This window comes from Panthera uncia (genome assembly GCF_023721935.1).
Source record: "Panthera uncia isolate 11264 chromosome B3 unlocalized genomic scaffold, Puncia_PCG_1.0 HiC_scaffold_1, whole genome shotgun sequence".
NCBI classification, from domain to species: Eukaryota; Metazoa; Chordata; class Mammalia; order Carnivora; family Felidae; genus Panthera; species Panthera uncia.
Window position 1 is genome coordinate 98,665,970 of NW_026057582.1, and position 15,028 is coordinate 98,680,997.

The 15,028-nt window shown below is 46.9% G+C and overlaps 1 protein-coding gene across 1 annotated transcript in view; it reads left to right on the forward strand.

The window, feature by feature from the left end:
- Positions 1–1,451: 1,451 nt before the first annotated feature.
- The window catches only part of LIPC (lipase C, hepatic type), a 54,256-nt gene continuing 40,679 nt past the window's right edge, over positions 1,452–15,028 (forward strand). The window contains exons 1-2 of the mRNA XM_049614137.1: positions 1,452–1,575; positions 1,659–1,841. Of these exons, the coding sequence (XP_049470094.1) occupies positions 1,452–1,575; positions 1,659–1,841 (307 nt within the window). The remainder of the gene's footprint in view (positions 1,576–1,658; positions 1,842–15,028) is intronic.

Consider the following 15,028-nt stretch of genomic DNA (forward strand, 5'->3'; position numbering starts at 1 on the left):
CTGCCAGGTATGGATGCTCAGCATTTTACTTAATATACCACATTTAATATAATATTTACAATGGCCCTGTGAGGTTTACTGATATTATCCCCATTCCCAAATAAAGAAACTGAGGCTTAGAGCATGTAAATCACTCATCAAGCTACTCAGTGGAGAAGCCATAATTCAAACCCAGGTATGTCTGTCTTGTTAATAAAAGGTGAAGGGGGTCATTTCAATTTGGGTTTGACTGAGAAGGATGAGTGGTATGGGTATGGGCCACTTTGAAACCACCATCATGACCCCCACGCTCCATTGTTCGCAGAGGGGAGTTGGACACCTGGGGAGGGGCCGGAGAGCCGCCAGAAGTATCCACTGCAGTCCCAACTACTGAGACCCAACATTTCAACCAAGGCCCACCCTGGCCACGGCCCCCGGCCCCAGCCCTGGAGCCCTGGGTAACAGCTCAGAGCCTAGAAGGCTACTGTGAGCATGTGGTTACTGCATTTACTGCGCACATGCTGCTGGGGTGGGTTTTATGAGACCAGAGAGAGGCGGGGAAAACTGATGAGAAATCAGAGATCTGCCAGAGAGTGGGGAGATGAGCCACAGGAAATGCTTTCGTCTAAAAATATGCCATTTCTGAAAGGAAAACAGTCATTAGAGGGTGTGAGAAGCCCCCGTGGTGAGGAAAGCAAAACAGTAAGACTCACTGGGAGGCCAGTGGAACAACAGAGAAGCCCATTACCCACCCACTTCCTGTGCGATTAGCGAGACTTTAGGAGGATGAAAGCCACGCAGACAAAATGACAACCCACAGTCAGAACTCCAGGGGAAACGTCTGGGGACAGCCTCCCAAGATGCAGCCTGGAGGTAGGAGGAGAGGAAACCGCTCCAGTTAATACTGTTCTCCCATCAGTCGGATCAGCTATACATTCAGCTAAAATTGCCTGTGTCCTTACTGTATGCCAGGCACAGTGAGGGGTGCCTGCAGTCCTCGAAACCACACTAAGAAGGAGGAACACGAGGCCAGGTAACTCGTCCTAGGTCATAGAGCTGGCAGGGGACAAAACAGGGCTTCCTGCCGGGGTTTCCTGACCCCAAATCTCTCACTCATTCCCAGTCTACCAAGATGCCTGTGATGAGATCAGGGTCCTGACCATCTCCAACCTACACAAGTCGGGGCCAAGTCACTCCAGTTTTCCTGGTGGACTACAGCTGTTTCACCTTCTTTATCTTGTCTTAGGTCATAGCAGATCTTGTTAAAAGGAAATTCGCCATCGTTTTATTAATGACTCATTGTCAGTTAAAACACATTACAGCCACACTGGCTCCATCTACTCACCCAGGAGCAGTGTAATCTTAGGATGGGAAGGTAACACCTCAGCCACTTGATCCAAGGTCCTTCTACCTCCATTGTGAAGCAACTGTCCCTCCCCTGCTGAGAGTTCCAGGGATTGGGACAGGGAAGCATGAGGACCTTTGGTGGAGGAGGAGGGGACAGTTCCTTCAGGGGCATCCGGACCTTCAGGAGAGCTCTCCTTCAGGGGAGCACAACCTCTGTTCTGGGAGCAGGGAAGTTCCACGCTGACACAGGTAATTTGTCACCAAATTGACATCTTGTATTCCTTCACATTGAGCCCAGATCAAGCTCCTTCTGCTTCTCACTTACGTGTCAGAATTTGGCATTCGGGAACACAAAGAGTTAGATCTCCTTCATGAACACGGGAAGGGTCGCTGTGAGGGTGACAGCTTCCTCGGCCCCTCTCATTCTCGTCCACCCAGGCTAAACATCCTCAGGCCCCTCAACTACCCTCTTGGACACAAAGTCACTCCTGCCCTGGGGCAGCCAGAGCTGGCTGGTGAGTCTCCCGGCCATCCCCACAAGTGTAGGGGACAGCTTCCAGGTCCCTGATGACTCAGACCTCAGTCCAGCAGCCAAAGCAGAAGGGCACCCACCTCTGTCTACCCAACTGGCCCTCCTCAGCCCTTCCCTGTTAGACCTTCCTGAGTCAGAGCCCTGGGAGTCACTGTGGACCTCTTGTTCTCCCTCATACCACATAGCCAGTTACTAAATCCAGTGATTCAGTGGACATGGAGGCCACTCAATGTCTCACTTCATGTCTCCCATACACTCCCTCCCCTACCCCCCTTTGCTGCCATCCTCTTCATGTCCTTACCCCCTCCTCCCTGTACTGCTGCTCTAGGCGCTTCACAGGCTGCCCCCTACCATCCTTCCCTGGCCTGGAATCCTAGTGATCTTTCAAAGAGGCAGATTTAATCAAACGTTCTCCCTATCTAAAATCCTTCCAACAGCTCCTCATGGCCTCCAGAGAAACACAACTTAGCCTGGCCCCCAAGGCCTTCCATCATCTGCCCCCTACCTGTTTACTGGCCATCTCAAATGACCTATGACTTCCTGCCTCTGCCCTCCTTCCCCTCCTCTGCCCACAAACGTCTGTTCTTCCTTCGAGACCCAACCCAAGTACCTTCGGTCCCCCACACCTTTCCTGACCTTCCTGCCCTCACATCAGAGGTGATGTGCCCCTCCTGTTTTCCACGAGCACACCTCACACTCACCTTGCCGAGGCACTCCTGGACTACATTGCAACCGCTGGCTCACACGTCTGTCTCCGCCAGTAAATCACTGAACTGGGAGGAGCCGTCTTCTGGACCAGGCCTTGAGCAATGCACGGATTTACAACAAAGAGAGATGCTGAAGGACCACATGAGCTAACTCATGGCATTTGGTCCCCAGGAAAGCAGCAGCCCAGGACACGGCCCAGACCTGGACAGGTTTAACTGTGCCAGATACCATATTAACGACAGGAACCACTCTGAGCACTTTCCATGTGCCAGGAACTATGTGAAGCGTTTAGCCTACATTATGTCATTTAAAAGGATTGAGTGAGTTAATTTATATAATGTGGTTAACACAGTGCCTGACACAGGGGGAGCAGTGACAAATGTTAGCAATAAAAGTGACAGATCATTTAGGGAACACTTAAATGATCTGCCGGAGCCAGGCAGTGTGCCACACTCAGTCCATGCACTGTCTCACTTCTAACAACTCTGGGAGGACAGTAGTTTCATGTGTCCCCATTTTACAGACGAAGACACTGAGTCTGGCTGGGCTAAGGGATCAGCACAGAAGCACCCAGGTTCTCCCTGTCTCTGGTACAGCTGAGCGCAAGCAGGTCCCCGGAACTCATTTGGAAGAAAGCAGGCCAGGTTCTTTCAGAGCAGAACCTAATGAGATATCCAGAAGAGACATGTGCCACTGAGAGGCTTCTTGTCAAATTCATACCATCCTCCAAGGAACCCGATTCACAGGAAGCAGTGTAGTTTCGTTCCTCTTGATTACTTCTGTGTGCCAAGTAGTTGTGCCTTCCTTCTGGGCTGGCATCATAGTGTAAGCTGAAGTTAGTCCCCTCCTTCTTGCAGCTAGGGAAACTGAGGTCCAAACAGTTAGAGGGATTCACAGAGAGCTAAGACATAGGGGTCAGTCCGTCAGCCAGGCTGGGCCCCACTCTGATAGCTGTATACCAAATGACAGTGGCATGGTGCCACGGGTGGAGCACAGGGTTTAAATCTGAAGCCCCAGTTCTGCCAGGTGCTGGCAGCTCTGTGATAATTTGGTCAAGCCATTTGCCTTCGCTGAGCCTCAGTGTCCTCACATATGACAAAAGCTGAGGCCTCCTTCCTAAAGGGCTGTGGTCACAATCAAATGGATGGTGTGTGTCCCCATACTCAGGTGGCAGGGGATGGGAGGCTGTAAAATGCTCTACGACCTGGTAGCATTTAGCTCAGAGGAAAGTGCATTTGGCCTTGAGCTCCATGGCCTCTCTCTCCCTGTTTCTGCTGGACTGCACTGTGCCTGGGTTCTTATGCACCCCAACAACAAATCAGGTTCGTTCTGCTCGATCTGCACCTCTAGTGGCTTGTCAGGACAGTCAGAATAGCCGGCTGGTCCTGCACCACAGCAACATCATGCTGAGCTGCCAGTCAGGCAATGTTTGTTGAGCTCTGAGTGGGGTCTTTCCCTGCAAGCTTCTTCATGTTTCCCTTTTCAAACAATTTTCCCTTCAACTGTAGCCTGCGGGCATTGGATGATGAAGTCAGCCAGAGGTCTGTAGAGTCTCTTCCAGGGAGGAAGAGGGCTTCGCTATCTCCTGCCTTTTAAACAAAACCTGCCTTGATTTTCTCTGCCAAGATACCTCTTTGGACAGAGATAAGGTGCTTCTGAGGCTCCACAAGTTGGAAAAAAAGGAGTGAAAGAAGGAAGTAGGAGTGAAGTGGCCATGTTCAGGGGCTGGGCCCCTGCTTTCCAGAGAACCTGCCTGGTGGCTCATCCACCATGGACTCGACTCCTGGGGACAGACTGGAAACAGCCCAAAATCAGGAGACATTTTAGGGGCCAAACCACCTTTGAAATTTAATAATTTGGGGGACAATATTCACCATGTGATCATAAAGGGCATGAACCCCACACAGAGGAAAATAAAAGGGTTCAAAAATTATTGGCAATGCATCTCCCTTCAAGCTTGTAAAAGACATGTCTCCATTCACCCTGACTAGCCCTGCTAGAAGTACCCAAAGTGACTCAGAGCCAGATGATGTAAAAGTTAGGAAATGCCTGTATTTTCTGCTTGCTTTAATTTGGGGAATTGCCTGACTGAGCAGTAACTGAATTTCATTTTTAGGATAAAATACTTGATCTCCAGGGGAGCCAACTGATTTTTACCAGGTCACTTCTCCATGACATCTGAGGGCTGGCCTGATTCCTGGAGAAAAGTTTAACCACTTAACATTCTGCAGGGGTCTACAAGTCCCTCCATGGTCTGATCCACCTACCTCTCCAACTGTATCTCATCTCCCTCCGCTCCCATCAGAGCGACCTATAACCACCCACACCCACCTTCCCAGGCTCTAGCTTTCAGCTCCTGTCCACAAAAGGCCCGCCCCCTCCTTGGGTTCAGCATACCCAAACTTGACCCAAATCAAAGCCACGACCACCTGTCTTGCCTCCAAGCTAGAAGAAATGATTCAACTCCAAGAATAGCAATTTATTCTTATTCTTATTCTTATTCTTATTCTTATTCTTATTATTATTATAGCTTGCATTTCTTGAGCTAAGTGCCAGGCATTTTATAAGCTTTCTTTCATTTACTCCTCTCAGAACCCTACCATATAGGTATTACTGTGATTTATCCCATCTCACAGATGAGACATCTAGGAATTAGGGAGGTAATGCAAATTGCCCAAGGTCGTATAGTTGGTAACTGTAGGAGCCAGTAATTGACCTCAGAGTCTGGTTCTAAGCCTATGGCACACCACCTCTCCCAGGGGCATTGTTTCATGCCACAGACCACCTCCCACCTTGCACTATTAGAAGTCCTGTGCACCTGTTTTGAAACCATTTATAGAGTTATAGTTCAGTGGGCAAATACCACGCAGAATTCTTCATATCTCCAAGAATACTGAGCTCTCAGGAATGAATGAATGAATGAATGAGAAAATGTACATCAGACTAGTGAGTTAAGCCAACTTTTATAAGCATTAAGGAGTTGTCATGTCAATAAAGATTCATTAAGTACCAGCCATGTGGCCCACATTCTGATGGACTCTGGGCCCCAGACTTGAAGTCCGTCGGACTCTCAGATGTTTGGTGAACATTTTCCAACCTACAAGACCCAGTTCTCTATGGAGCCCTGATTTTAAGTCTCCTAGCAGCTTCTCTGCTCATTACTGCTTGGCAAACAATGTGATTTATGCATGAGACACACATATTAAGATCCAATGTAGTTATTTCAACTGTCATAACCACTAAATTGAATTGAATGGCACTCCACTGACAGTTCAACCTCTACAGGTATAAAAAAAGAAAAATCAGGCTGAAAATAATCAATCCAATAGTACTTTAGAGATATTGCTGGAAACAAGTGTATAAACAGTAGGAAAGGTGATGCCATGCTTGTCTTTTAGTAACACATGGAGTTTTGGTGCTCTGCACTGAGATGAAGGCCACTGAAATGTGAAGCTAATTTGTCCAACAGAATTTCTAATAAATACTTTTGATTATTCCTTTGTCTCTATCCTTTACCAAAGACAGGCAATTAGCCGCATTTGCAATATTACAAGCAGATGAAATTGGGTCTCTTCCCAGCCCGCCTACAAAGGACTTCTATAGCAATAAAAATAATCAATTGGGTTCTTCATTTTCTGCTGGGTCCATGTGATTTCCTTAATAATGTCAATGCAGATCGCAATTTGCAGGGAAAAATAAATACCACTTGCATAAGGCATGAAATTTCAGACCACAGTAATGTCATCTTTTCTTACAGAGTGGTTTTGTTACAGGGTATGCAGCTTGGACGACTTGAATAGGCCTCAGGTCTGGTGCCCAATTTGTCTTTCATAGACTGACCTACATTTTGTCTCCCAAATGCATCTTGTGTGTTTCTCCTTCTGTACTTTTGCTCTTCAGTAGTTAGCAAGGGAAAGTACCACAGTTAGGATCAGAACCAACATCAAACCCCCAGCTTGGCCACACAGTAGTCCAATGACTTAAGGCAAGCCATTTAACACCCCTAGAGCCTCAGTTTGCTTCCCTGTAAAATGAAACATACAAATGTGGACGTGCCAAGAATCTAAGTTCTCTAGGCTCCTAGGACATTGCATGGCCCACAATAGGCATGAGCAATATCACTTGAGCAAATGAATGAATGAGTGTCTTGCAGGGTATCTGGCAGGTGATCAGCATAAACTAATTATTGCTTAGAAATTAAAAATTGGGGGCACCTCATGGCTCAGTCAGTTAAGCATCCGACTTCAACTCACATCATGATCTCAATGGTTTGCATGTTTGAGCCCTACATCAGGCTCTGTGCTGACAGCTCAGAGACTGGAACCTGCTTTGGATTCTGTGTCTTCCTCTCTTTCTGCCCCTCCCTTGCTCTCTCTCTCTCTCTCTCTCTCTCAAAAATAAATAAACATTAAAAGAAATTTATAAAAAAAAGAAATTAAAAATCCACCCCCCACCTCTAGCACTCACCTTCTTCCTCTTAGCCCAGAAAAAGCTTACTCATTCATCAAATTCTGCTCCCTCTGAGAAGCCTTCCCAAGAGGCGACCAGCTAAAAGTGATATGACTCCCCCAAATTCCTAAGATATTTGTTGTCCACAAGCCTCACTTAGAACTTTAGCTCCTGCCTGGCCTTGTATTGTTGCTTCTCTTCTCATGAGATATTTGTTATCTGCCCAGTCAGATTACAAGCTTCTTGAGGGCAGGTGCAGAGTCTTTGATTCCTGATGATTCCTACAGCTTCTGGTAAAGTGCATGGCATATAAGGGATGCTCCATAAATATCCATAGATTGGCTGGTTGAGAGGGGAAAGCCCAGTCCCCATGGAGAGGGGCAAACACCCATGAGTTCCTAGGTTCCTGCCCCTGCCCCAAAGAGGCCACAGCACCAATCTTTACAACTCTCGGTCGAATGCATTGTGACTTGTCTTTCTATAGAAGAAAAGTTTGCTCCGCTTTACAAAAATGCTTCTTGCTTGTAAGGAACTGACATCCTCACGCCTTGTGTTGGAGTGGTAGCTGTGTGACCTCTTCAGAGGGCAGCATGGCAGTATCTGGCAAACTTTAAATCTCACCAACAATTTTTAAAAATTAAAGACATGCAGATATCCTTTGAGCCAGCAATTAGATGTCTAAATGTTTATCTGACTTGCACATGTATAGAAATATATTAAGAATATTCACTTTGGGTCAGCACAAGAGTGGAAACAAGGTAAATGTCTATTAATAGAGAACTGGATAAATAAGTCTTGGTACATGCACATAGAAAAGATGCAGCCTTTAAAAAAAAAATGACATAGACCTGATGTACTGATGTGGAATATCTTCCAAGATTTAAGTGAAAAAACAAGACGCCACCCACCCTGTGTGGCCTAATCCAACTTATGTGAAAGAGGACACGTGCACATGTGTACTTGTATGAACATCAAGTGTCTCTAAACAATAGCAATGGCTGAATGGGGGAAGCAGGTGGCAGAAGGGCCTGGGAGTCAGAAGCAGGAGGAGACTTGTCACTGGGTTCTATATTCCTATTCATGCAGACTAAATTTCGTTAGCAAGTGTCTGCATTATCTTTCTCTTCTTTTCCTTTTTTAAATTTAAATGTTATGTATTTTTATAAGGTAACGCATTTGCATGTAGAAAATTATAACAGGTACAAAACAGTGTATGGTAACAAGTCTTCCTCCTAACCTAGCCCACAGCCTCCTGGCTTCCACCCCAGAGGCCACTAGCAGAGGCTCTTTCTTCTCCCCCCTTTGAAAGGTAGCCCATGCACTACAAGTACTCTCTTTAAAACTCATCTTAATAAAGTGAACTGGGGTGAAGCTTCCATCCGCTTCATCCGCCCCCTCCAGCTCTCCGACCCTCCCTTCTCCACATAGTCAAGCCAACTTTTGGACAGCATTGTCTGCTGGCATGGAGTCATGAGAAGAGCTTTCCCAGGATTGGGAGTCAGGCAGACCCAAGTCTTCTCTGGGCCTCATTGCTCATCTGTAAAATGGGCGAGTAATACATACTTCTAGGTTGTAATACAACCTTTTGTGTTGTAAAGGTGGAAACAGTTCATGAAAAGAAGGAGGGTCACTAAGCAGGTGTATGGAGCCGCTGTGGCTGCTGGAGCTCTGGGCACCCTCCTCGCTTGCACGCATCCACCCTGAGCAGTGTTCCTGGGGACAACAGGAGACCACAAGACCCCTGGAAGTGCCCTCCAACCCTCTGATAGGTACATCCCATGTTTTCAAGGCAACATTCTATGGCAAACATCTACAGTAAGCTGAAAAACTTTGTGGCGTGGTTTAGCCAAATGATAAACACCATCCCCTTACCCTGTGTTTGGGGACTTTTGAAAGGGCTCAGGGTTAGAAAGTCAGGAAACCTATTTTTGAGACCTGACTCTACTGCTAACTGGGCAATGAACTCTACTGCTAACTTGAGCAATGAACTCTCATCCGGAGACTTGCACAGATCAAGTGGGTGATTTCTCAGACCTGGCCAGCATTATAACCTCCTGTTGGGGATGTGTTAGGGGAGCACTTTATTCAGTGAGAGGGTAGCCGGATGTGTTTCTGGGCCAGTGTGATTTCCAGCCGAAACTATGATCGGCCCCTGATGATACAGGTATAGAACAAAATGACGTGGCTATGGAACAAGTAGTTTTGAAATTCTTCAAAGCTAACCAACCACATAATTCTTCAGAAAGGGAATAAATATTTTAAATTATCTTTAATTCATTTTTATCATTCCTGAGATGAAATGCAAATCATATGAACTATGTAGAGAATCCCTCTGTCAAATGCCAGGTTACTAAATATTAAGACATGACCATTGGTTACAAAAGTTTTGCAGACCAATAAAGTAGCCATTGTGGGGAGATTTTCTATGACTCTGTCCAACTCCAGGAGGCTCTGATCTGATGTTTGGCAAATAAGCAATTGACACCCGGCATTGTGACTTAGTCACACTTACGATCCTGAAGAGAGAAGGGGATTTTGCACCTGACAGAAGATTCCCAGGAGCACACGCACACACACCCCCCCACACACACACACCACTAGAGGCATAAGTGGGGGGACGGGAGGGCCCGATGTCAGGATAGAAGGAGGTCACCCGTGTCCCTTCACCGTGTCTCTCTCATTGGCACATCACCATTCAGCATACATACTCCATCCCCCAAAATAAACCGCAGATATAAAGTAGAAATATGGTTCTCCATCTATTTTTTAAGTAAATTTTGGGGAGTTAAAGAGCCTGCTGCCTTCGATGATATCACACTCATTGAGTAAAAATATCTCTTAGCAAGTTGTCCTAAATCTTTTTTTTTTAATGAGTACTCTTTTTTCCTACTTAGTGTTAGTAATTTAATAGCTCTGTGAAAAGTGCTATGGAAGCAAGAAAACTAAGTATTTTCTAATTTATTCTATGGGAGATGTATCTGTTAATCAAATATCTTAATTTTGTCCATACTTAAAAAGGGCATTTTAAAGTGACTTTCCCAGACATCCCAGATCACTCCTCAAATTTTTATTGTCTGTTTTTTAAATTTATGTCCAACGTGGGTTCTCTTCTTGAGGACTGAGCTGGTTGAGAAAATTGCTATGGAAATTTTGGGTGAACCTACCAGTGGTGCTGAGTCTACCAAGAGGGTGGGCCACTAAAACCTGGCAGGATCATCCCCTCTGACCCTGTCTTTTGGCCTGTCATTCTCATGGGTCTAGGCAGAGCTAAGCATGCAGGTCTGCCTCTAGTATCCTGTTCTATCTTTGACATTTCAACCCTCTTCATCACATTATTCCCTTCCAACCCTGTTTGTCAATAATTCCCTGTGCACTGGGTGCTTTTCCAGGCACCAGCATGGAGAGAGGTGCCTAAGCCACATTCCCCGCCTTCAGAAAGGCTTTAAGACTGGGTGGAAGGGGGAACGGTCACACTGTGTAACTAATGTTAATAGAGCACTTACTATGGGCTGGACATGGTGCTCTTCAGGGCATTACCAATATTAACTCACTTAATCCTCACAACCACTCACTAGGATGGATACTATTATTATCCCCTTGTACTGATGGGGAAACTGAGGCACGGTGTAGGTTAATAGCTTGCTGAGGTCACACAGCCAGTGTCAGCACCAAGTTCTGAGCCCAGACACCCTGGCTCCCAAGTTCATGCTTCTACCTTTGGGCGCACTGCCTCTCAAAACACCTTCTTGGGGCACCTGGGGGGCTCAGTCGGTTGAATGTTTGACTCTTGATTTCAGCTCAGGTTTATCTCCCAGTTCATAGAATCAAGCCCCATGTCAGGTTCTGCACTGGCAGAGCAGAGCCTGCTTGGAATTCTCTCTCCCTCTCTCTCTACCTCTCCCCAACTTGCTGTCTCTCAAAATAAACATTTAAAAAACTACAAAAACATAACAAACAAAGAAAATCACTTCCTTCCCCAAATTCAAAGATGCTTGACTAAAACCAGCCGCAAATAGAACACGCTGAGAATGCTACAGAACACAGTGAGGAAGTGACCCTTACATAAAACCTAAATGATGAAACAGGAGTTAGCTAGGCTAATGGGAAGGAAGTGGGTTGCAAGTCAAGGCTGTCGGTGAAGCAAAAGTGAGATGTGTTCTAGGAATTGAGCAAAGCTACCATCGTAGGAGGGTAGAGATGAAGGAGGAAAGTAGCTCAAGGGGCAGCTGAAAAGTGGGCCTGAACCATAAGATTCAGCAGCCTCCCCATAGGCCATGGGTGGTCCTGTGGCTGGGTTCCCCAAGAATAATAGGTAACTAGCAAAGGGTGTGCGTAGGGGGACGACAGCATCAGCTTTGAATTAACCAGGGATCCCTCCGGCTGCTGGTGTACAGAGGGTGCTAAAAGGGGCAAGAGAGGAAGAAGAGACCCACAAGGGGGCAGCAGCCAGGAGAGAGCTGGTGGTCCCTTGGATGGGGTGGGGACGGGTAAAAGTGGATTCAAGAGAGACTTAGGGGGTAGCATTAACATGAAATGGCGATCGATTATGAGGGTGAGGGAGAGAGGTGTCAATGATGGCTCTAAAGATTCCGGGTATCTGTGGTGTCAGGGAGTGCTGGAGGTAGGACAGGGTTATAGCATGAGCCGCACACACCATTCACCATTCCCCTTGTTCACAGGCCCCTTTGGGGCGCCAGGCCTTCGGTCCTCTGAGAGTCCTTTCCCTCCTGCACCTCAGAGCTTGAACGTCAGTCTTCCATGCACACATTCCGTGCTGGGCACAGTATCAGGCACTTGGGCAGACATCCTCTTATTTGGGCCTCACAGCATCCCTACAAGGAAGCTATTGCCGTCCCTGTTTGACAGATTACTGAGAATCAGGGAAGGTCCAGAGTCAGCCAGGCATTCAGGGGGCATGTGGGAGAGCCAACAGACACCCAAGGCCACCTTCCCGGTGACACTGAGGGAAAGGTGAGCTTGGCCTGGGGCCCCTTCTCCTCAGAGGCATTGAGGTTACTCACCCAGCAGAACAGAGACACAACTTAAGGAGCAATGAGAAGCTAGGACGCCTGGGTGGCTTGGTTGGTTAAGCGTCTGACTCTTGATTTCGGCTCAGGTTATGACCTCTCGGTTCCTGAGATCAAGCTCCGTGTCCGGTCGGGCTCTGTGCTGACAACTGGAGCCTATTTGGGATTCTCTCTCTCTCTCTCTCTCTCTCTCTCTCTCTCAAAATAAATAAACATTAAAAAAAAAGTTTTTAAAAAGGAGCAGTAAGAGGTTCTGCAGCATGACTGTGGGTGTGTGAGGGCCTCCGCAAGACGTGTGGATGAGGACTGCCAGCCCCAAAGCCCATGTGCACCACACAGCACGCTTCTCTCCATGTCTCCCCCAAGTGAAGCAGCCGGCAGCCAGGGCTTCCCTGTTCTTCCTAGGAGTAGGTTCCAGCAGACAGCCCACACCATGACTGAGCAGGGACTCTGTGCTTCCTCTCCGACCACTCTTTGATATGGACCCTGCACTCTGACCATACCACTGCCTCGTGCCACTGTCCCTTCACCTGTGTCTGTCCCTCTGCCGTCTTCCCCGCCCCCTCTCTCTTTAATGTGCCCAGAGAGGTCCTACGCTCTGGATCTGTCTCACCTGGAACATCCCTTCCACATCCCCTCAGGCTGGGTGAGGGTGACCACTGTCCCAGTTTGCCTGGAATTTCCTGGTTTGTGGGACTTCTGGTGCTATATTGGGCAGACCCGTGTAAACCAGGACAGCTGGTTGCCCTAGTTAGATGCGTGGACTGCCTAAGCTTGCTGCAAGCCCAGCAAGTGTCCGCCTGTCTCGTCCTCGTTGGTTCTCTCCTCTGTCCCCTCCTCTACAGCAGATATGCCTCCTGGAGACCCCATATCCTTGCAGTCTGGGTGCTGCGTGCAGTCAGTGCTCATGGGAGGAATGTCTGATATGGCCACAGACCCAGAGCGCGCATGGTCGAGGATGACTCCTACCACCCAGCAGTCAGAGGGCGAAGCAAAGCACCAGAGGGCACATCAATAAAGAAGGATGCTAGTAAAATTCGCAGCTTGAAAAAGACTGAACACTGGCCCATGAGAGGCAAAGAACTCGTTTTGCTTTTTGTTTATTTGTCCCATTTGCCAGCCAGGAGCTTGGGAGATAATGTAGTGGAATCCCTTCCTAGATGCATTTAACTTGAAAGAGTTCAACTACAGGTGCTTGGCCAGCAAACCACCAAACAGTGAGATAACACGTGAGAGAAATAACGACAATAATCACAAGCACGGGGATGATCCCTCTCACCAGGCCACTTGGTGAGCACGAATCCACAGTGGGTGTGAAGTAGGAGGTAGGGTGCCCTTTCCTCCTGCATGCCCCACGTGGCGTGAGCATCTTGCTGCCCCGAGTATGATTCTAGCATACAAAGAAAGACACTTGTTTTTCATTCAACCTGGCCTTCATCTGATGATCCACTGGGAAAAAGTACAGATATACCTTGTTCTATCATCCTGGGCCTTACTGCACTTTGCAGATACTGTGTTTTTTACAAACTAAAGGTTTGTGGCAACCCTGCATTGAACGAATCTATCGGTGTCTCCGACGCCGTTTGCTCACTTTGTGTCTCTGGATCGCATTTTGGTAATTCTAGCAATATTTCAAATTTTTCATTATTATTATATTTGTTACAGTGATCAATGATCGGCAATTATGACCTGCTGAAGGTTTAGATGATGGTTAGCCTTTTTCAGCAATAAAGTATTTTTTAATTAGAGAATTCCTTTTTAAGACATAATTCTATGGCACACTTAACAGACTATGATATAGTATAAACATAACTTTTCTATGCACTGAGAAACCAAAAATTTTATTTGACCCACTTTGTTATGATATTGGCTTTATTGTGGTTGTCTGGAACCAAACCCACGATGTCTCCCGCATGAGGTATGCCTGTATTGGCTGAACTCTGTATTGCATGAGTGATTACCAGATTTTCAAGGGCAGTTCTGAATACACATGCATGCTGACTTTAGAACCCTCATGAGTGAGACTCTGGCCCTTCCAGTCAAATACCCCCAGGTTTCAGTCCCAGCTGGACTGCTTAGCAACTTAGTTCTTAAGCAGGTCAATGATCTAACCTTGCAGAACCTCAATTCGCTCTTGTGTAAATGGGGCTGAGGGTATTACCTCTACTTCCTGGGCTTGTTGTGAGGATTAAAGACAATGCATGTACCACACGTAACAGAGTGCCTGGGACATAACAAGCACTTGGTAAACACTAGGTGTTGTTTTCTAGCGGTGGTAACGGTATTGCTTTTATTGGGCACTTAAAACTTCTAAAAGGAGCATGCCTGCATGACTCATTCAGTTGAGTTATGGCCCAGGTCATGATCCTGGGGGTCACGGGATCAAGCCCCATGTCAGGCTCCGTGCTGAGCATGGAGTCTGCTTGAGATATTCCCTCTCTCTCTCTCTACCTCCCTCCCCCCCTCTGCCCTTCCCCTGCTTGTGCTCCCTCCCTCTCTCTAAAATTACATTAAATTAAATTACATTAAATTAAATTAATAAACTTCTAAAAATGAAAAAACTGTAGAAACAATCTGGACCTTTCCGGATAGTTCCTTAATAAATAGCTTCCAGAAGATTTGTCCCTTGAAACTGACTGCATTTCTGTTTCTGGGTTATCAGGCATGTTATTTCCTACCTGCTGGTTTTGCTCCAGAACATTGTGGTGCAAACAGGCTGACTGATCTGTATGCATTTCCAGAGCTTGTACCGTCATTCAGAAGTAGCTTTCTCAGCAATTAGTAGGTTTAACAGGCTTTTCTTTTCCCTACCCCACGTCTGGGACCTCTAACACGTTAAGTTGATCACAACAGTTATTTTAAGGAAATTTGGCTGAGGTATGCATGGGTTTTGAGGTAAGCTTGGTTCCACCATGGATGCATCATAAAATCCTGCTGTCAGGAATATTGTCAGGGTGTGGCCCGGAGGCTGGAGGTCAGGAAAGCC